Here is a 21,267-nt window from a genome sequence, read left to right as displayed (position 1 = left end):
AGGTGGGGAGCGGGGTTCGTAGGAAAGTATCTGACCGCCCCGGCTGCTGCCATCAGAGGCCGGCTGCGCCAGGCGGCGTGTCTGAGGAGGGTCAGAAGGCGGTGACCGGGGACGGGCCGGAGGGCTGGGCGAGCGGAGCAGGGCCAGGCCAGGCTGCGCCGCTCTGCGTTGGGGGTCCTGAGCTTTGCTCCGCAGAGAAACATCTGCAGGTCCGGGGCCCTGAGGTGCCAGCTGCGTCAGGGGCCCGTGGGCGACAGCGAGCGAGCTGCGTCCCGGCACAGAGCCCACGGCCAGGGCGGGCTGTCCCTCTGCGAAGCTGACATTGCTTCCCCAGCCCGCCCCCCCTCACTGTTGTGGCTCAGAAAGACCCCTGAACCCGCGGCACGGCCACCGGGCTGTCCCGGGAGGCGGACATCAGTTGGGCTGGCCGGGGGAAGGCTGCTGCGTGGCCTAAAGAATCGAGCCGGGTGTGGCCCGCTTTCTTCTCCGGTTGAAAGCGTCTCCTGCAACCTCCAGAGAAAGGGTCCCCCCCCCCCCCCCCCCCCCCCCCGGGGCGGCCTGGCTGTGGGAAGGCAGCCGCCACCCTCCTCTCCCTGCGGTTCCTGGGCTCGGCTCAGCTTTCAAAATTTGCATGATTGTTTGGAGCTACCGGAGGGGGGATGGCTGGGGGTCACGTAAGGATACGCCCACAGCGGGGAGCGCCGGCCAGGCTCACGCGCCTGCTCCGCCCGCGATTTTACCTCCGGAGACAGCAAGGCCCGGGCCCCCACGGCTGCGCGTCCCTCCCTTTCCTGTGCCGGGCCTCGTCGAACGCCAAAGCGGGGGGCGTGGGGACCCGGTGACCCAGAGTGGGGCGGCCCGGTGCCGGGCCGCGGGGGGCGGCGTGGGGCGGGAGCGGGGGGGCGGCGGGGCCGGCGCTAGGGCTCGGCCGCGGGCTTGACCAGGTAGCCGCTGAAGGTGATGTAGGTGTCGAACTCGTCGCTGAAGACGGCGTTCTCGCGCTCGCCCTTGAAGAGCCGCACCCACACCTCGTCCTGCTCGCGCAGCGCCAGCATGAGGCTCTGGCTCTGCATGATGCTGCGGTCGCTGACCTGCGCGTACAGGATCACCACCTCCTCCGCGTTGCGCATGACGTGCAGGTACGTCTCCTTCTGGTTCCACGTGTGCACGTTGAGGCTGAAGAAGTAGACGCCGGGCACGTAGCAGTAGAACTTGCCGGTGAACATGTTGAAGTGGCCGTACAGGTTCACGAACTCCGTGTCGAAGATGACGGTCTGGAAGTAGTCGTTGCTGTGCAGCGGCTTCTTCCTGCCCACGGAGAAGCCCGCGTAGTGGCTCTTGCACCGGTCGCCCGGGGCGCCCACGGAGCCCTTCTGCCCCTTGGGGCCCGCGTGGCCGCGGACGCCGGCGGCGCCCGGTTTGCCGTACTTCCCCTGCAGGCCCCGGTAGCCCCGGTCGCCCTTCTCCCCTGAAAGCGACAGAGAAACACGCGGCGTCAGGCACAGCCGCCCCGCCCCCCCCCCCCCCCCCCCAGAGCGGGGCCGCGTCCACCCAGAGGCAGCCGTCAGGGTCCCTGCTGGGAAGCCCTGGCTGCGGGACGGAGCGCAGGGTTTGTCCGAAGGCAGCGGCGCCGTCCAGGCCGCGCTCGCAGCGCAAATGGACGCAGATGGTCAGGCGCAGGGCCCGGCCCAGCCCCGCGTCTTCCCGGCACGAATTTGCAGGGTGAGCCGCGTGTGCAGCAGCCGGGCACGCAGAGGGCTGGGTGGAGGGCGGGGGAGCTCCAAGCCCCAAAACAGGGACCCCCGAGGCCCGGCGTGTGAAGCAGGTGGGGGAGTCCCATCCCTCCTCTGGGAAGGGGCCAGGAGCCTCCAAAACAGCACCTCCTCTCCTCCCCCAAGACAGCCGCCTGCCCGCGCTCCGCGCCCCGAGGGAGCCCTCCCGGCCCCCCCCCCGTCTGGACAGAGCAGCCCCCGCCCCGGGGGACGGCCCCTTCGCCCAGCTCTGCAGCCCCGACCTTTCAGGATGGTGATGTTGATCTGTGGCACCGGGACCGTGGGGTACAGGGGGGCGCCGGGGTCGCAGCAGCGATAGCAGCGGGAGGCCGGGGGCTCCTCGCCCTGCCGGGGGCTGTACCCGCCATGCTGGTCTTCGGCCCTGCGGGAGCAAGGTCACAGGTCACAGTGACAGCCACGGGCGGTGCGGGCCGGAACCCCTCCTCTGCCAGGCCCGGCGTCCCTGACTAGCCCCCTCGCTCTCCCGGACATGCGGGGCCCCCACGGGGCCTGCAGTGAGATGTGGGAGGGAGCCCCCTGCCCTCTGCGAACAGCAGTCAATAGTGATGGACCCTGCCCGGTGTGGCTCAGTGGATACAGCGCCGGCCTGCGGACTGAAGGGTCCCAGGTTCCATTCCGGTCAAGGGCACGTGCCTGGGTTGCAGGCTCGATCCCTGGCCCTGGTCAGGGCACGTGCGGGAGGCAACCAACCGATGTGTCTCTCTCACATCCATGTTTCTCTTTCTGTGTCTCTCCCCCTCTCTTCACTCTCTCTAAAAACCAATGAGAAAATCTCCTCGGGTGAGGATGAACAGAAGAAAATAGCGCTAGAAACAGTAATAACAAAAGCAGCAATAATCGGAGGCTGTGCAAGAGGGAGGCTGCTGGGGGGACGGGCCTGGAGGACCAGGCCTTCGGGCCGCCCCCTTCATGCACCTGTGCTTCTGGAAGGTGCTCCAGCTTCTAAGCCGACTCACTGTGAGCGAGAGGGTCCGGCTAGATCCTCGGGGTCCCGTGGAGCCACAGGAGCGGGAGGTGCGGGAGTACAGCCTGACTTTGGGGGACCTGCTCCTGGCTGAGTGGACGGTGGCGGCCCCGTGCTGCCGCCGTGTGGCCATGCGCTGCGCTGCACTCTCATTTCCGCACCCGGCTCTGGGGCCGGGACAGGACCCGCCCCAGAATACCCAGGAAGCTGGACTATAGGCCCTGAGCTCAGCCACCCTCAGCTCTTGCCAGGACTCTCCACCCAGAGACCCAATGAGCCCCCAAGGAACTGGTGGCCGGTCACGGTCGCTTCGCCCCTAGAACCTCTTCTTTCCACGCCCCCCTCCTAGCATCATCGGTGACCCCGGATGCAACGCTCACCTCATTCTAGACCAAGGTGGGGGATGCCGGGCCCGGGGACCGTCTAAGGCCGTGGTCGGCAAACTCATTAGTCAGCAGAGCCAACTAGCAACAGGACAACGATTGAAATGTCTTTTGGGAGCCAAATTCTTTAAACTTACACTATATAGGTAGGTACATTGTTATTAACTTGATTAGGGTCCTCCTAAGCTGGCCTTTGCTAAAAACCCAAGGGGCCAAAGAGCCGCGTGTGGCTCGCGAGCCGCAGTTTGCCGACCACGGCTCTAAGGCCCCGAGAAAGCATTGGGTCTGGCCCTGCCAGGCGTTAGGGGTGCGTTAATGAAATGTTTGACCGACTACAGCGGGCTCGTCTTTAAGTGGGTAGTTCTGTACGGCCCGCGAATGAAGTTACCAATATCCAAATGGCCCTTGGCAGGACACAGGTTCCCCTCCCCCCGTTCTAGATGCTTCTCTGGCCTCACCACTACCCTCCCAGGGTCACTGAGGTTGGAGGAGTCGGCCACCCCCCCCCCCCCCCCCGCCAGGTGCCCTCAGAACCGGGGCCCTGGCCCTCCCCATCTCTGTGGACCATCACCTTGTAACTTCTCCCCTGGGATTCCGCCCCCACCCCCACCCCCACCCCCACCCCCACCCCCGGGCCAGTTCACCTCAATCTCTTTCTAGGACTCGGTCAAACCTGAACCTCTCCACGACTTCCTGTAGGTGACGTTCAGCACAGACCCTTCCCCACCAGACGCCCTCCCCTCCCAGCCTCGCCCTCCAGCCCCCGGCCCTCTGCCCCAAACCCAGGTGGGCCCCGCCTTCGACGCACCACCGGCCTAGCTGCGGGCCGCTGCCCTGCTCCTGCACCGAGGCTCCCTCCGTCCCAGGCACAGCCACGCCTCGGCTGAGTCTCCCCAGCACCCCACCCAGGCTCTGCACTGGTCATGCGTGTCTGCCCCCCACAACCTGAGTCCCCGGAGGCCAGGGACTGAGCCCTGTGTGTGTCTGCCCCGGTGCCTAGGAGAGGGCCGGGCCCACAGCGGCCATTCAACCAATGTTTGTGGAATGAAAAGCAGAAGAAGGGGGCGGGGAGGAGGGAGAGCGTGGAGGAGGGGTTCCTTTGCCCAACCCCCCGAAGTCCCACTGTTCCCTGAAGAAGCCGAACCTGGGGACCAGGTCGCCCAGGGCCCCAGTGAGTGAACACGCTGAGCCGGAGCCGGAGCCCCTGTCACCTGGGTGTCAGGACCGCCCGTGTGATGTTGACAGTTTCCTGAGAAACCCCGCACATTCCTGCATTCCTACTGCCCGCCCCAAAGCGGCTGCGTCACTGTCACTGAAGGTCAAGTGCAACGCCATTGGGAAGTTTCATCACTTCTCCGCCAAGTCAGCAATCCTCCCCCTTCCTCCCCCATCCTCAGCTTAACCCGGTGGCCAGGGCCGCGGGGACCGGCTCTGGTCCGGCATCGTCCTGCGCCCACTCCCTAGGACCCCAGCGGACCAACGGGCAAAGGAGGACGAGAGACTCCCAGGCTGGGTTGGGGCCGGCTGTGCCCCTCAGTTAAAGCTGGGGCTGCAACACCCCACCCCGGCCGCTCCCTCTGGGGTGCACTGAGGCTGGTCCCCGTTCTCAGCTCCAGATGAGCTGCCGTCACTGAGGGGAGAAAGGGCTCCTCTGTCCTCAGGCCCACCTTCCCCGCGGCGGCTCCTCAGCTCCTCGGCTCCTCGGCTCCTCGGCATCAAGAGGGGAACAGGCCCCGGGGTGCCGGGACCCAGGCTCAGGCCGGCCAAGCAGAGCTCCTACAGCCTCACCCTCACCCTCACCCGCACCCTCACCCTCACCCGCACCCGCACCCTCACCCTCACCCGCACCCTCACCCTCACCCGCACCCTCACCCTCACCCGCACCCGCACCCTCACCCTCACCCGCACTCTCACCCGCACCCTCACCCGCACCCTCACTCGCACCCGCACCCTCACCCTCACCCGCACCCTCACCCGCACCCGCACCCTCACCCGCACCCTCATCCTCACCCTCACCCGCACCCTCACCCTCACCCTCACCCTCACCCGCACCCACACCCTCACCCGCACCCTCACCCTCACCCGCACCCGCACCCTCACCCGCACCCTCACCCGCACCCTCACCCTCACCCGCACCCTCACCCTCACCCTCACCCGCACCCTCACCCTCACCCTCACCCGCACCCTCACCCGCACCCTCACCCGCACCCTCACCCTCACCCGCACCCTCACCCTCACCCTCACCCGCACCCTCACCCGCACCCTCACCCTCACCCTCACCCTCACCCGCACCCTCACCCGCACCCACACCCGCACCCTCACCCTCACCCTCACCCTCACCCGCACCCCCACCCTCACCCGCACCCTCACCCTCACCCTTACCCGCACCCTCACCCGCACCCTCACCCGCACCCTCACCCGCACCCTCACCCGCACCCTCACCCGCACCCTCACCCGCACCCACACCCACACCCGCACCCTCACCCTCACCCGCACCCGCACCCTCACCCTCACCCGCACCCTCACCCTCACCCGCACCCGCACCCTCACCCTCACCCGCACCCTCACCCTCACCCTCACCCGCACCCTCACCCTCACCCGCACCCTCACCCGCACCCTCACCCTCACCCTCACCCGCACCCTCACCCTCACCCTCACCCTCACCCTCACCCGCACCCTCACCCGCACCCTCACCCGCACCCTCACCCGCACCCGCACCCTCACCCGCACCCTCACCCTCACCCTCACCCTCACCCTCACCCTCACCCTCACCCGCACCCTCACCCTCACCCTCACCCTCACCCTCACCCGCACCCTCACCTCTCAGCATGCTCATGGTCCAGCAGCGGCTCCTCGGTGCCCTCCTGCTCCTGCTGTTCCTCTTGGCCAGGCGGCACGCGGCCCAGCACCGGGCCACAGGCAAAGGCCAGCAGCAGGCAGCACGCCATCATGCGTCCGGGTCCGCGGGAGCCCATGGCCCCGCAGCGCGCTGCTGGGAGACACACCGGAGGATGCGGTTGGCCGGGTTCTGCAGAGAAGCAACCGAGAGGAAGGTGTTCCCAGACCCAGGACACTCGGCAGCGTCCACGGCCCCCGCTGGGCGGGCGACCACACACACGCTGTCACACACACTGACACACACACTGACACACACACACACTGTCACACACGCTGTCTCCTACACACACACTGACACACACACACACTGTCACACACGCTGTCTCCTACACACACACTTACACACACACACACTGTCACACACGCTGTCTCACACACACACTGACACACACACACTGTCACACACACACACACTGTTACACACACTGTCTCCCACACACACTGTCACACATGCTGTCTCACACACACACTGACACACACACTGTCACACACGCTGTCTCACACACACTATCTCCCACACACACAGTCACACACGCTGTCTCACACACACATACACATGCACACACACTGTCTCACATTCACACAGCCAACACACACGTGCTCACACAGTCACGCATGCAACACACACGCACAACCCTCAGTTTCCACTCACACACATAAGCACACTCTCACAGACTGACAAGCACACACTTACATGTTCACGCACTTGACACACCTCAGTCCACTTCTACATGCACACTCACACCCTGTCGCACCCTCATGCGCATACACTCAGCACACTCACAGTCAGCATGCACACATACACACACACACACTCAGCACACACACACACACTCACACACACACACTCACACACACACACTCACACACACTCAGTACACTCACACTCACACACACACTCACACTCAGCACACACACACACTCACACACACTCAGCACACACACTCAGCACACTCACACACACACTCTCACACACACTCACACTCAGCACACACACACACACTCACACTCAGCACACACACACTCACACTCACACACTCAGCACACACAAACTCACCCACACTCACACTCAGCACACACACTCAGCACAAACACACTCACACTCACACACTCACACACACACTCTCTCACACACACTCACACTCAGCACACACTCACACACTCACACTCAGCACACTCACACACTCAGCACACTCACACACACACACTCACACACACACACTCAGCACACACTCAGCACACACTCAGCACACACACACACACACTCACACTCACTCACACACACACTCACACTCACACACTCAGCACACACACACTCACACACACTCACACTCAGCACACTCACACACTCAGCACACTCACACACTCAGCACACTCACACACTCACGCTCAGCTCACTCACGCGTCCTCCCACGTGCCCTCCCAGAACCCATGTGCACACAGCTCGCCCCGGGAGCCTCAGCCCCAGGGGGCCTGGGAGCACCCAGCTGCTTGAGCCCACAAGCCGCCCAGGAAGGGACCCCGCAGCCGCTGGGCCCCGCGGAGGGGCATTCACCGGCCCGATTAGCACGATGAGCAGAACCCAGCCCAGGGAGTAACGCGGTCACTGCAGGTCACTCTGCCTCAGTCTGCACCCGGAACCGTGAGCGGGCAGGTGGCTGCGCGTCGCCCTGTGGCCACCAGGGGGCGTCCCGGAGCATCTAACTGGGAGAGGGGCTCAGGCCCAGGCCCGGCCCGACGCCCGCAAGCGGGCGGCTGTCGCCTTGGAGGCCAGCCCCCGTCTCTTCCCGGTGCTCTGGGGTCTCGGCAAAGCGCGGACAGCCCCTCAGGAAGAGCTGTCCCCTGGGGTCCCCCGTGAGCCCCGGAGGGGTGCTGCTCGGGCTCAAAACAGGCCCAGCCCCACGGGGCTCCGTCGGGGGCTCCGCTGCCCGTGCCCAAGCACCCGTCTGGCTCACAGTTGAACTCCGAGGACCTGGGGCTCGGCTGCCCTTAGGGGGGGCCAGCGGGGAGGGGGGGCGCGGAAACGGGGGGACAAGCTCCCTGCGTCCAAGCCTTTCTTCTTCCTCTGACGTTTGGGGGAACACGGAGGCGTTTTCTCGTGCCAGTGACTGCCTGTCCCGGGGAAGGCGGCTGTCACTCGTGACCCCGGCACTGGGCCGGCCTGTGGGAGGGGGCCGCTGGGGAGACCCCGTACCAAGCCAAGGGGACCTGGGGGAGGCGCAGAGCCTGGGACAGAAAAGGCAGATGTGACGAGCTCAGATCCAGAAAGGCCGCCCCAGGAGCCCCCTCCTCCCTGCCACCCACACCTCCGCATGACCCCACCCTCCGCTGGGCGTCCGCCGGGCCCCCACCTCCAAGTCCCCCACCCGCCAAGCATCAGGCCTGAGACCTTCCCATGACCCGGACGGCTTGGGCCAGCCCCCTGCCCCCCGAATCCTTGCACCCTCCTTCCATGGCCAAAGACAGTGTAATTGATAAAGTTCACATTAAAACCCCTCTGTCCAGCCCGGCCGATTGGCTCAGGGGTTGAGCGTTGACCTATATGAACCAAGAGGTCACGGCTCGATTCCCAGTCAGGACACGTGCCCGGGTTGCGGGTTCGATACCTAGTAGGGGGCAGCCGATCAATGATTCTCTCTCATCATTGACGTTTCTATCTCTCTTTTCCTCTCTGAAATCAATAAAAATATATTTTAAAAAGAGAGCGAGAGAGAGAGAGAGACCAAGATGAGCCGGTTAGCCTTAAAAACCAAGATCACCTGGTTTTTAAGCGCCGGGGGACGGGGTCGGGATGCGGACTCCACAGCTGCCCTCCTGTCCCATCAGAATCTTACCTGCCCTCAAGCCCCGGCTGGTGCCTCCGGACCCTCCTGACGCCTCCCCACCGCGGCCGGCGGAGCCCTGCCCCCCTCCTCCTCACGTCTGTCTGCTCTGCCGTCTGTCTGTCTGTCTGTCTGTCTGTCTGTCGCTCGCCCTCGCGGCTGCGCTTCTGCTGGGCCTGCGGCTGACAGCTCACGGACCTCTCCGGCCGGGCCTCCTCGCGTTCCTCCGGACCGGCCTGAACTGACTGCTATCAACAGGCGTCCGTCCCATCGAGTTCTCCGCAGCGTCCTATCGCCGCACTTCCTGTTTTCCTGTCGCCTTAATAATCACTCTTTTTTTCCCTTTTAAATGCCAAGCTTGCATCCCTTGAAAGGAAAGAGGTTTTCTTTCTTGAAACTTGTGTTTTGTTGGGGTGGGGGGGGGGCGGGGCGGGAACCCGAACCATTCCCTTTGGAACGCGGGAAAACTGCAGAAGCTCCTCTTCCGGCTCCTCAGCCCTCGGCCCGGCCGCCCTTCCTTGTGGGACCGTCCCAGGCGACGTGGGAGGTTGAGCAGCATCTCTGGACTCCACCCCTAGGGGCCCTCAGCACCCCACCCCCAGCGGGGACCCCAAAACACGCCTCCCGCGTTCACCACGTGTCCCGGGGGCAAACCCCCACCCCCTGAGAATCGGGGTTCCACCTTCGGTTCCTTTCTTCTTTCTCTCTCTCTCTCTCTTTTCTTTCTCTCTTCTTTCTAATATGTTTTTATTGCTTGTCAGATAGAGAGGAAGGGAGAGAGAGAAACATCAATGAGAGAGACACATTGATTGGCTGCCTCCCGCACACCCTCTCCTGGGGATCGAGCCCGAAACCCAGGCACGCGCCCTGCCCAGGAACCGAACCGGGACCTCCTGGTCCATGGGGCGATGCTCAGCCACACCAGCTGGCGGGGTATCTCCTCGTGGGGAAGGGGTTTCTGTGCCCGGAGGGAGGAGGGGGGACGGCTCGGTGGGGTGGGAGTGTGTGACGGCCCAGCGGAGAGTCGGGGTGCCGGGCGGACGGTGAGGGCAGCAGGGGCTCCGCTCTGGAAGCCTCCCTTCTCCAGAAACGTCTTCGGAACCGTTGCGCCGAGGCCGGCAGCGGAGTCCGCATCGGGCCGCCTCTGTTCCCTTAGTCACGGGCGGCCCGACCTGGGACCGGTCGGCTGCAGACCCCCCTGAGCCGGTCCCCCCACAGGCGTCGCCGCCAAGGGACAGGCCTGCCCCCCGGAAGGTGGCTCGCAGAATGCGCCGGCTCAGCGGGGCGGGTCCGGGAAGCGGCTCCCGGGAGACTGGCCCCACGTGGCCTCAGCATCTGGGGTCCCTCCCAGCGTGACTCAGGTCTGGACTCGCCTCCCCCGAGCCCTGGGAGGAAATCCGTTTGCCAGGTTCCAGGGCACCCAGGAAGGCCCTTTCCTTCCGCCTCCTCTCGGGCGGACCCGCAGCTCCTCCCCCTCCCGTGGCCCCCAGCTCACGGCCCCCGAGGAGGAACGACCCCCTCCCAGCAGGAGGGCGGGCAGGGGCGGGGGCAACCGCAGGGTCTGGAGGAGGCAGGAGGCTGCAGACACCTCCTCGTCCACAATCTGCCTTCTCGGGCCTGCGAGGGCCTGGGTGTACCCCCTTTTTCTTTTCATCCTCACCCCAGGGTATTTTCCCACCGATTCTTAGGGAGAGTGGGAGAGAGAGGGAGAGACAGAGAGAAACATCGATGTGAGAGAGACACATCGATTGGTTGCCTCCTGCATGAGCCCAACCAGGGCCCGGCCCCAGGAGGAGCCTGAAACCCAGGTACGTGCCCTTGACCGGAATCAAACCCGGGACCCTTTGGGCCGCAGGCCGACGCTCTATCCACTGGGCCACACCGGCTGGGGCTGGGTGCACCCTTTGAGGAGGTGATGCTCACAGTCCCGACCGAGCGAGCTTCCTTCTGGTTAAAACCGCCCGGCACCTTTGGCCCCGCCCACCTCCGTGTGGTCACCCCGAGGCTGACAGTCACCCCCCTCGGGGGTGGGGAGGCTCAGCACCACATGTTGGAGCCACACCCAGCCCAGCGCCTGGGACAGAGCGTCTGGTGAACACGGCGCTCCCACTTCCGCCGCCGTCCGCGCCAGCTGCTCCGCGGGAGGAGCCGGGACCTCCGGGACCGCCGAGCCGTCTAGCAGACGCGCCCGCTGCCCGCGCAGCGAGAGCCCCCGCAGGAAGGCCGCGGCGGCGTGCTGAGTGCGGCCTGCACAGCCTGGGAAGGCCGGGAGACGGGGATCGACCACAGACTCCCGAGGGTCGCGGTCTCGGAAAGGGGACAGGCGGGCCGAGGACAGCGCCAGGCAGATGGCACGCGTGGAATGGAACTGGCGAGTGGGTGGCATTCGAGGCCGGCGCTGCCCGACGCGGTGCTATTTCATGGCAAATGAGTGACATGGAAACAAAATTCAAAATTCAGTTCCTGGGTCACGCTAGCCACGTCCCAAGCTCTCGGGAGCCACCGCGTCGGGCGGGCGGCGCGGCAGGGAGCGCCCCGTGAGCGGTGTTCTGGCGCCATGCGGCGGGGCGGGAAGGAGGCCGCAAAGCAAGAGCAGCTGGAAATCTGGAGTCACGTAGACTCCTGCCTGTCCTGCACCCCAATCGCATCCACCACCAGCCCCCTCTGACATCCCCGAGGGTCTCTCACGTCCCCCCACTGGCCCCATCCGGGGCTTTCCAGGAGGCCTGGCTGTGCCCCAGACCCCAATCCAGCCAAGACCAGTGTCTCTGCCTGGCTGTGATAGGGCCTGGACGTCGCCCCAAATTCCACCTGCGTCTCCCGAGGACGCTCGTCCGCGGGGACCTCCGCCCACACCTCGTGTCTTCTGGGTCAGGCGCAGTTCAGCTCAGCGTCCCTCCCAGCAGCCTCCTGTGCACAGGCCTCGCCGCCCGCAGCTGCCCCCGCCCCCGCCCCTGCCCCTCGCTGCCGTGGCCTCCGCCGAATTCTCCGCCGACACCGGCTCCTGAGCTCTCGGGGTGCTGCAGGAGGTCTCCTGGATTCAGGCCCCGGGGTGCCCGGCCGGAGAAGGCGTCGTGTTGGGGTGTCGCTCTGGCCCCGATGACTGTGGGGGTTTTCTCCCCGGAAGCCGGTCCTCACACTCGGGCCCCGGCAGGAGGGGCAGGGAGACGCCAGCTCGTGAACGACGGGGCCCCCAACTCCAACGCCCGTCTCGTGGCTCATTGTCCCTTCTGGGCCCGGACCCTCTCCCGTGCCCCCCAGTCCTGTAGAGGAAGCGGAGGTGGGAGGGTGGGGGTGCGGGGGCTCAGGCCACCGGGAGGTGAGCGGTGCTGTCCTGACTGAACCCCCCTTTCCAAGAAGCGGCTCTCGGGGCTCCGGGGAGCGTTTGCTCTGAGGGCCGTTTGTTTTCCCAGGGGTGGGCCGGGCTTTCTGGGATAAGGAGGGACTCGGAGCGGCTCTGCTGGGGAAAGAGGGGCCACGGCCCCCGCACCCTAAAACATCTCCATCCTCTCCTGGGGCGACTCCCGGCCAGGAATGGCTCGCCTGGGGCAGAGCGGACACAGCCGACCTCGCTGCCCAGGCCCTGCCCCGGGGGCCGCGGGGACTGCCGGCTCCAGGCCTCCGGGGGCACCTGCCAGCCCGGCCAGCACTCCGCTCCCGGCCCAGCGCAAACAAAGGCTTCCTTGACGGGCCTGTCCTCAGCTGCCCTCGCGGCTGTGGTCTCGGCGGCGCTGGCCGCTGCTTGGAGAGCCCGCGGGAGAGGAGCCGGGGAGAGAGGAGCCCGGGAGCCCAGGAGCCGGGGAGAGAGGAGCCCAGGAGCCGGGGAGAGAGGAGCCCGGGAGCCCAGGAGCCGGGGAGAGAGGAGCCCAGGAGCCGGGGAGAGAGGAGCCGGTGCTGCGCCCTGAGCCGCCTGGAGATGGCTGGCCCCGGCGCCTCCCCGCAGCCCACAGCCGCCTCCAGGGGAGCCCGGCAGAGACAGGGCCCCGAGCCATGCCCGCCGGCTTCCGGGCAAGACAAGAATTCAGCTCAGCATCCAGTCAGCCCACTGCCGGCCCAGGCCTCAGCTCTGGCTGACAGCGCGACGGCCCTCCATGCCCAGCCGTCCTGCCTCCATTGGCCGCGGCGCAGAGTGGCTGCCAGCGATGGCCATGGCCCCCTCCTGCCCCGCGCGCCCTCGCCCCCTTAGAGACGTGGCTCTCCCGCTGTGTCCTGGGCCCTCGGCGCCTCCCCCAAACATCCGCTGCCTGTCACTTCCCACGCGGTGGCCGTGGCGGTGGCCGTGGCCGTGGCGTCGGTCCCCGCCCGGCCTGGGCTGTGCTCTCCAAACAGTAGCCCGAGCCCCGGGCTGCTCACTGAGTCAAAGCAAACAAAGACGGAGCACAGCGTGGACGCGCTGAGTGGACGCGGCGCGGGAAGAGGGGCGCTCGCTCTGCAGGAAGCTCTGGGGGCAGCTCAGGGCTGGAACCAGGCCCCGACCGCCTTCTGAGCGTCCCCCGGCTCCGTGTAGACCCTGGGCCCCGCGCCCACCGTACCCGCTGCCCCTGCGGCTCTCAGCTGGGGAAGACGGTCCCAATGGCACGGGGCCCAGGCCAGAGATTGGGGAGCCATGCAGGCCCAGCCTCCCATGCCCCCGCCACCTCTGACCCGTCCCCACGCCCCGGAGGTCTCCGTCCTCTCCCCCCTCGGCCTCTGTCGCTGCCTCCCCGCCCCGCGTCTCTCGGCCGCTCACCAGGGGCGACGTCCACAGCGGCAGAGCTGAGCCCCGCCCTCGGCTTCCGAGGAGCCACGTGGAAATAAAGGGCCCGTCTGACCCCCAGCTCCCGCCTACCCTGCTGGCCCCGCACCTGCGTCCTTCGCTCGGGCCACCTGGAGCCGCTCACAGTCCCCACACCAGTCCCAGGTCCCCCGCCCCCGTGTCTCTTCCTCCCCCGCCTCCTCCATCAAGGCGCTCTTCAGACGCCAGCCCGATGCCACCTCCTCCGGGAAGGCCTCCGGGACAGGCTGTCCGTGAACGTTGCTTCCTCGCCCAGCCCCTCGGACCAGGCGCCCCTCCTGTCGCAAGCTGGGCCTCCGTTCCCGCGGCCCCAGCGCGGGCGGCTGCCTTTCGACTCCGGGGGACCTCCACGCGCACCTCCCGGCCATTGCCGAGCAGAACCGGCGTCCCGGGGGACTAGGGAGCCCACACAATTGGCTGCGGCCCCCTCAGGGCCGGGTGGCTGGACAGACGGGGGCAGGGGTGGGGCGAGTGACGCAGGCACAGGACTAAGTGTCCGGGGACCCGGAACCCTGGTGCGGCCCCCTGGCCGTCTTTCCTTCAGATGCGCCTCTCCCCGGCTCCCGTGAGCCACGGCCACCACCCCCCTGTCGCCTGACGAACAGGCTAATTACACCAGTGTCCCCGGCTGGTGTGGCATGGGGGGGGGGGGCAGGTAGCTGCGAACCAGGACACGCACCTCAATAAACAGTAAACGATGCGGGAGGGTCCACCCTGCCCGAGCCCCTCGGTGGCCTCTGCAGACAGACGGCTGTTTGGGGACGCGGAGAGGCATTCCCAAGTGGCAACGAGTGAAAGCACGGGCTGCAGACACGCGTGCGTGCACACACACACACACACACATGCACACACGTGCACACACATACATGCACACACAGGACCCGGAGGCCGCCCACCTGGCTGCTGGCAGCCGCACCTCTGGGCGACGCAGCACGGATGTGCCGTGGGCCGCCAGCGCCTCCCGGGGTCCGGGCCGGTACCAGGCCCAGCTTTTCCCCATTAAGTCCCGTGTTTTCCGCTTAGAGAAGGACAAACAGGCCCCACCCTGGGGCTCGCGGATCCCGGGAATTCGCCTCCAGGCTCAGACCAGCAGGGTGGAGGAGGGGCCCCAGCGGGCGCGGGCTATAAATCACCCAGGGCCGCGTCCCACCGTCTTTCCGAGTGTTCGGTGCGCGTGTGCCAGGCAGGGGGCGGGCTCTGGGGCGCGGGGAGCAGACGCCCTGGAGCTGTGGACCGGGTCAGGCCGGACGGACACTCACGGGACCAGAGTGGGGTGGCCCCAGCGGCCCCTGCTCCTGCGGAGCTGCCCGCGGCCACACGACGGCGCCACGGAGCCCGTCCCTGCGCCCCCGTCAGGGCTGGCACCCCTGAGCCACGGTTAAGCCCCGGCAAGGGGCTGGCGGCGGCGCGGGCGGCTGCGTCTTCACACACGGGGCGCCTACTTCAGTTTCTCCCGTGGGCCCCTCACCCCAGGCCCCACGGTGGGGAGGGGCTGGGGCTCAGGTGAGCCCCCAGATGTCTGACCCTTCACCTTGAGGGGTTCCGGAGAGATGGAGGTAGGGCCGCTCATCCCACCCCTACGGTCCCCGGCGCCCGCTGCCGGGCCTCCAGCGGCAAAGACTGCGTGGCTCCACCTGGAGCAGCAGCTGCGCGTTCGGCGCCGAGGAGCCCGCGCCCGCCGGGCCCTTGCCTTCATTCGTTCATTCGTTCATTCGTTCATTCAGCAGAAGGCGGAGTGCCCCCCTCTGCCGGGCGCTGAGATTTCTCCGGAGGCCAGCCCGCCAGCACCTCACAGCCGCCCCTGGTTTGTCCCTCAGGCACAGCATCACCGCGACGGGCCCCTCGGCACGTAAGGGCGCGGGCAGCGTGGCCGTGGGACGGGCAGCGTGGCCGTGGGACGGGCAGCGTGCAGGGCGGACAGAGCCCGCGTTGGTAGCAGGAGGAGGACCGGCAGACCGCGTCCTGCAAGGCCGCGATGGTTCCGTCCAGCCCCCAGCGTCCTCCGGTGGCCAGCAGCCCATTGCAGCGGGGCCGGGGACTGACCTGGGGACCCTCACAGGGGACGGGAGCAGCAGACGACGGAGCTGGAGCGGACAGTCGGGGCGGGCATCGGCCTCTAGCCCACGCCCCCAGCTGCCCGGCCTGGCCCTGCCCCCCACAGGTGCCATTCCCAGTCCCCTCACCCCGTCTCATAACCGTACCTCCAGAGGGAGGGGAGTCCCGATGTCTGAAGCCCCAGGAGCCCCACAGACCCCCCGACCCCCCATCCGCCCACTCTCCCCAGCACCCACTTGTCGCTTCCCGGGGCAAGCACCTCCCAGGCCCCACCCCGAAGACCAGCCCCGAGCCCCAGGGTCGGCGTTCCCAGGCGAGGCCCTTCCTTCCCGGTGCCCAGGGCCGAGGGCGGCAAGCCGATGGCCACACTGGGGGCGGGGGTGCCCCCGAGGGAAAGGGTCGGGCATTACCAATGGCGGCAGCTGGCCGGGCCCAGGCCCTGGATTTCCTGATGCCCCCGCCCGCTCTGCCCCCCCCATGCCGGCCTCCTGTCGGCTGCCTCATTGCCCTGCCCCTGCCCGCAGCCTCCTGCGCCGCTTCATCTCATTTCAAGGAAAATTCCTGCAGGAGCCAAGGAGCCAGGGAGCCAGGGAGCCAGGGACGGTCAGACACCAGGGCAGCCTGCCCGCGGCCGTCCCTGCAGCCTCCTGGACGGGCGGATGCCCAGGCGGCTGTGCCAGCCCCGTGCCCAGCTGAGGAGGGTTGGCTCAGGGGCCTCCAGGGCAGGCGAGGAGCACCCACGGGGGCGGTGGGGAGCCTCCCGTACCCCTGCCCACACTGACCCCTCGGCGCCCAGCTCTGGGAAGCCAGCGTGGGGCCGGCCCAGGACGCTGAGGGCCACTCCCGCTCCCCTTTCCCGGGCATCTCTCCGTTGGGCCCGGATACAGAGGTCCCCAAAGGGGCCACGAGACCCCACTGCTCTCAGCCTGAGCCTGTCCCGGGAGGCGAGCGGGTGAGTGTCAGAGGTCACAGGAGCCTGGCCGCAGCCTCGGGGAGAGGGGAACCCCAGTGTGCCCGGCCTCGGTGTCTGTGGTTCCGGAGTGCAGACCGGCCCTGCCAGGCCAGGGACCCGGCACGGACCCGGGCAGGCTCCTGAGGGTCCCGAACCCTGGCCTCATGGGACCAGCTCTTGGGGCTGCTCCACCCCCTGCCCCCCGCCGTGCAGGCTTCGACGGGTCCTGTCCACACCGTCCTCTACGCGGCAGAGACTCCTGGCGCTGCGTGAGGCCGGGAGGTGCCCGAGATCTTGTCCAGGGAGCCGCCTGGTCTCGCTTGACCTTAAGAGAAGGCAGAGTTCACCCGGCCAGTGTGGCTCAGTGGTGGAGCGTCGACCTATGAACCAGGAGGGCACGGTTCCATTCCCGGTCAGGGCACATGCCCGGGTTGTGGGTTCGATCCCCAGTGGGGGGCGTGCAGGAGGCAGCCGATCCATGATTCTCTCTCATCATTGATGTTTCTCTCTCTCTCCCTCTCCCTTCCTCTCTGAAACCAATAAAAATATTTTTAGAGAGAGAGAGATAGATAGAGAGAGAGAGAGGGAGAGAGAGAGAGAGGGAGAAGGCAGAGGGCAGAGTTCCACAGTTAAAAACAGGACAAAAATAATACCCCACAGCCCACAGGTCCTTAGGCACCGAGAGGAATCGCTGTCGAAGGCCAGCCCCCAATGAAATGTCTCTGGGTCTGGGGCAGGGAGAGGGGCTCTCTCCCCAGTGCAGTGGCAGGCGGCGCTGCCTGGGGCAGGGGGCTGGGCTGGGGACCCGGAACCTCCCCGCCTTCCAGTGCCAGGGGCCCCGGCCGGGCACAGGGACCCGCACTGGCCTCCTGGCCCAGAAGGAAAAGGGCAATGAGCCGCGGAGGGCGCCAGCAGCACGGCTCTATCTACCGAATTCTTTTCATCTTTGCTTTGATGGGTGACGTTCAAGGCCAAAATATTTGGTTTGTGAGTCATGCTAATTACAGCTGGTGGCTAGGGGCGGGCGAGAGGACCAGCCAGAACAACAGAAAGCAGCAGATTCCAAAGAAATCGTGCTGTGCTGCTCCCTGAACAGGGAGGGGCCGTCCCGGGGGGAGGAGCCTGGGTCCGCCCGGCCACGTCGGCTGTCCGCTCCCACCTGGGGGTGCCCCTGGCCGCCTGCTCCCCGTGCCCAGATGGGCAGCAGCAGCCTGCACGGAGCTTCGCTGCCGCCCGGGCATATACCGGGTACGGGCACTCCCCTGGGAGACGAGACGGGAGGAGGAGGAGAGAGAGCAGGAGGCGAGGCCAGGGTCCCTGTTCCCCAGGGCCTTCCCTGTGCCCCAGGGCCTGTCTCTGGGGGCAGCTGGGACGTGGAAATTGGGAGCTGAGAAGCTCGGGGTTCCAGCCTGAGCTCGGTTGCTGTGCATCCTCGAGCCAATCCCATGCCTTCTCTGGGCCAGAGAGGCAGGCTTGAGGCCTGTCCTGGTCTCCTGCCTCCGGCAAGGGGTGAGCCTCTCGGAGCTTCGAGGCCGAAAGTGCCATGGATGGGATTGTTGGGAATTTTGCTCTGGGCCTGCTTGTGTGAAAAACACACACACACGCACACACATGCACACACATGCACACAGAGGCACACACGCACACACAGGCGCGCATACGCACACGCACGCACACGCATGTGCACACATGCACACAGAGACACACATGCACATGCACATTCACATGCACACACACGCACACGCATGCATGCACAGGCACGCGCACACACAGGCACTCACATCCGGGCCGCCACTATTTTTATTGCCGTGATGGCGGTTGGACCTCCTCTCTCCCGCTCAGCTCCCAGGTCAAGGGGGAGGAGGGGAGCAGAAAGGGACGAGGATGAGTCCCCTCTGACCCCCGGCTCCCCTCCACCTGCGTGTCCTCCCTCCCCTCCGGTCACAGGGACGGGGGTCTCGGGAAGAGCGGGCTTCCTGGCCCCGCGGCCTCTCCCCGTGGCGCCCAGCAGGCAGGGCCTCGGTTTGGGGCCTGGGGCCTGGCCGGCCGCGCTCTCCGGCCCTAGAAAAAGCAGGCCCCGCCTCTGAGGACCTCACAGCCCCCGGGGACCCGGGCCTCAGCCAGCAGTGGAGGCAACCCATTTCCTCAGAACACTCCGCCTTTTCTGTTTTTTTGTGGGTTTTTTGTTAATTCTCACCTGAGGATATTCTTTCCATTGCTTTTCAGAGAGAGTAGAAGGGAGGGAGGGAAGGAGAGAGAGAGAGAGAGAGAGAGAAACATCAATGTGAGAGAGACAGAGACACACTGGCTGGTTGCCTCCCACGCGCGCCCGACCAGGGGCCGGGGAGAGAACCTGCAACCAAGGTACCTGCCCTTGACCGGAATCGAAGCCGAGACCCATCCGCACATGGGCCGGCGCTCTGACCACTGAGCCACACCAGCCAGGGCCACTCCTCATTGTCAAAGCTCCGAGTGGGCCCAGCGGCCTCCATTCTCAGAAACTAAGTGACAAAAAAAGACCAAAACAGCCCCAGCGAGGCGCTCCCTGCCCCCAGCGGGTCAGGAGGGCTGCGAGTGCCCGGCATGGGGGGGCGTCCACGGGAGACACCGGGCTGCCCAGGAATCGGCATGGTGGGCCCAGGCGGACACAGTGCGGGGCCAGGACGGTGGGAAGCGTACCTGCAGCCTGGCCATGCCCGGAAGCGCCCAGAGGCCACGCACCCAGCGGCCAAGGGCAGGTCAGGGCCTCAGCCCAGCCCGGCCACCCCCGCAGCCCCGGCGCAGCCCAGAGGGTCCCTGGAAAAGGCACATGCATTCTCCCGTCCCGGCCGGAGCCCTTCCGGGAACCCCCTGGCTCAGGTCAGCACTTCCTGTCTGGGGTGGCGTCCCAGGGGCCACGGGCAGGCGGGACAGACCTGCTGTCAGGTGGTCCAGGCGGTATCGGGGTGGGGGGCACCCCACAGGAGCAGAGGGGGACTTGGGTGCCATTCCTTTCACACCCTCCGAAAATTGCCAGAGAAGACAGAAGCAAGAGGAACACCCCACAAAACACAGGGAGAGGTCCCCACTCCTGGCAGCATCCACGGGCCACAGAGCCCAGCCCCCTCCCTGCAGGACCCAGGCTCGGCATCCCCCCCCCCCCCCCAGCTCCCAGTCTTTCGGCCGCTTTGCCACAACTGCCACCAGGGCCCCTCCCACTGGGCTCTTGGCCCGCCTGGCAGCTAAGGCTTCTGCCCCGTCCGCCCGCCCGGGGTTCCCCGCTGAAGCCGCTAACGGAGCCGGCAGCACCGGGCCCGCCGGCCACGTCCCGCCCCGCCACCTACCTCCCGCCGGCGTCCTCCCGCGGCCTCGGCTCTCCCAGCGCCGCCTCTTAGAGCATCTCCCGGCCTCCAGCCTCCCCCGGGCCGGGGCGGGGGAAGAACAGACTTGTCCGAGGAGAGCGGGGAAGAAGGAAAAAGTCCTCGGGGAGAAGGCGTGGAAAGGGGGGCGGTGCGGGCAGCGGCCGGCCCGGCACCTCGGTCTCCGGGCGCCGAGGTCTCCGGGCCAGAAGCGGAAACGGGTTTCTCGAAAGTGAAGGAAGAGCCGGAGCGAGCGGGACCGAGGCGTCAGGAGCGGAGCCCAGCCAGATGTGAGCGGCTCCCGGCTCCCAGTGCGCGTTGTCCAAACAGCAGCCGCCGAGCGTTAACTGTGTGTGTGCCCGGCGGGCGGGCGGGCGGGGAGAGCCAGCTGCCTCCTCCCCCGGCCCCCGGGGAGCTGGCCCAGGCGGGACTGGGGTGGCCGCTCGGAGTGCCTGGAAGTCCACCCCGGTGTGGGGCGGCTGGGAGCCCAGGACAAGAAGGGTTGGGAGCCCCGAGTTCCCTGGTGGCAGGCGGGGGGGGGGGGGGGATTCCAGGAGCTCAGCAGGGAGGGAGGGAGTCTCTCCCGTGGCAGCCCCGAGACAAGCCTTGGACCAGGGCCTCCACCTGGGGACGGGGGCCACGGATGGTTTGGGGAGATGTGTGAACCCCCAAAGCAGAGTGCAGAGGTCCTGTGTGCACATGTCTGTACACATGTCATCTTCGGACCGGGATGGTCTGTTGCCCTGGTCAGATGCAGGTGGGCGTGAGCGGAGCCAGGAGGGCTGAGCACTGACTTCTCAGTCTCGTTCCGTTCCTCCGGCGGAGAGCCTCACTTTCCTCCCTCTTACACACAGTTCTTTCTTTTTAAAACATTTTTTTATTGATTTCAGAGAGGAAGGGAGAGGGAGAGAGAAAGAAACATCAATGATGAGAGAGACTCATCCATCCATCCATCCTGCACACCCCCTACTGGGGATGGAGCCTGAAACCCAGGCCTGTGCCCTGACCGGGAATCAAACCAGCCACCTCCCGGTTCCTAGGTCGATGCTCAACCACGGAGCCACACCGGCCGGGCGACCCAAGTTCTTTCTGAGCCAGTCCCTTGGCCCTGCCTCACAGCCCGATAGCTGCCTCGGCGTTCTAGATGCTTCCCTCCCACCCCACCCCCAATTCAGAGCCAGGCTGGCTTGTTCTGGAATCGGATCCCATCACGAGGAAGAGATAGGATCTTCCCGGAGAAGCAGAATGCAGCTGCGGTAACCGTTTTATTTTTTCTGCTCTTTCCTGA

At 66.5% G+C, this 21,267-nt stretch overlaps 1 protein-coding gene across 3 annotated transcripts; it reads right to left on the bottom strand.

The window, feature by feature from the left end:
- Positions 1–545: 545 nt before the first annotated feature.
- C1QTNF1 (C1q and TNF related 1) lies at positions 546–20,320 on the bottom strand. 3 transcript variants are annotated; one of them, XM_054709645.1, is made up of 4 exons: positions 19,965–20,320; positions 5,961–6,132; positions 2,015–2,154; positions 546–1,468 (listed from the first exon to the last, which is right to left on the bottom strand). In XM_054709645.1, exons 2-4 carry the CDS (start codon positions 6,113–6,115, stop codon positions 918–920), a joined length of 846 nt encoding a protein of 281 aa, XP_054565620.1. In that variant the 5' UTR covers positions 6,116–6,132; positions 19,965–20,320; the 3' UTR covers positions 546–917. The 3 variants fall into 3 exon arrangements, with proteins under 3 accessions (XP_054565620.1, XP_054565621.1, XP_054565619.1); XM_054709646.1 differs by having other exon boundaries at positions 5,961–6,129; XM_054709644.1 differs by having other exon boundaries at positions 5,961–6,168; positions 19,965–20,319.
- Between the last annotated feature and the right edge of the window lie 947 nt (positions 20,321–21,267).

This window comes from Eptesicus fuscus, chromosome 20 (genome assembly GCF_027574615.1).
Source record: "Eptesicus fuscus isolate TK198812 chromosome 20, DD_ASM_mEF_20220401, whole genome shotgun sequence".
Taxonomy (NCBI): domain Eukaryota; kingdom Metazoa; phylum Chordata; class Mammalia; order Chiroptera; family Vespertilionidae; genus Eptesicus; species Eptesicus fuscus.
The sequence above is the reverse complement of the archived record's forward strand: the minus strand, read 5'-3'. Positions and strand labels throughout refer to the sequence as shown.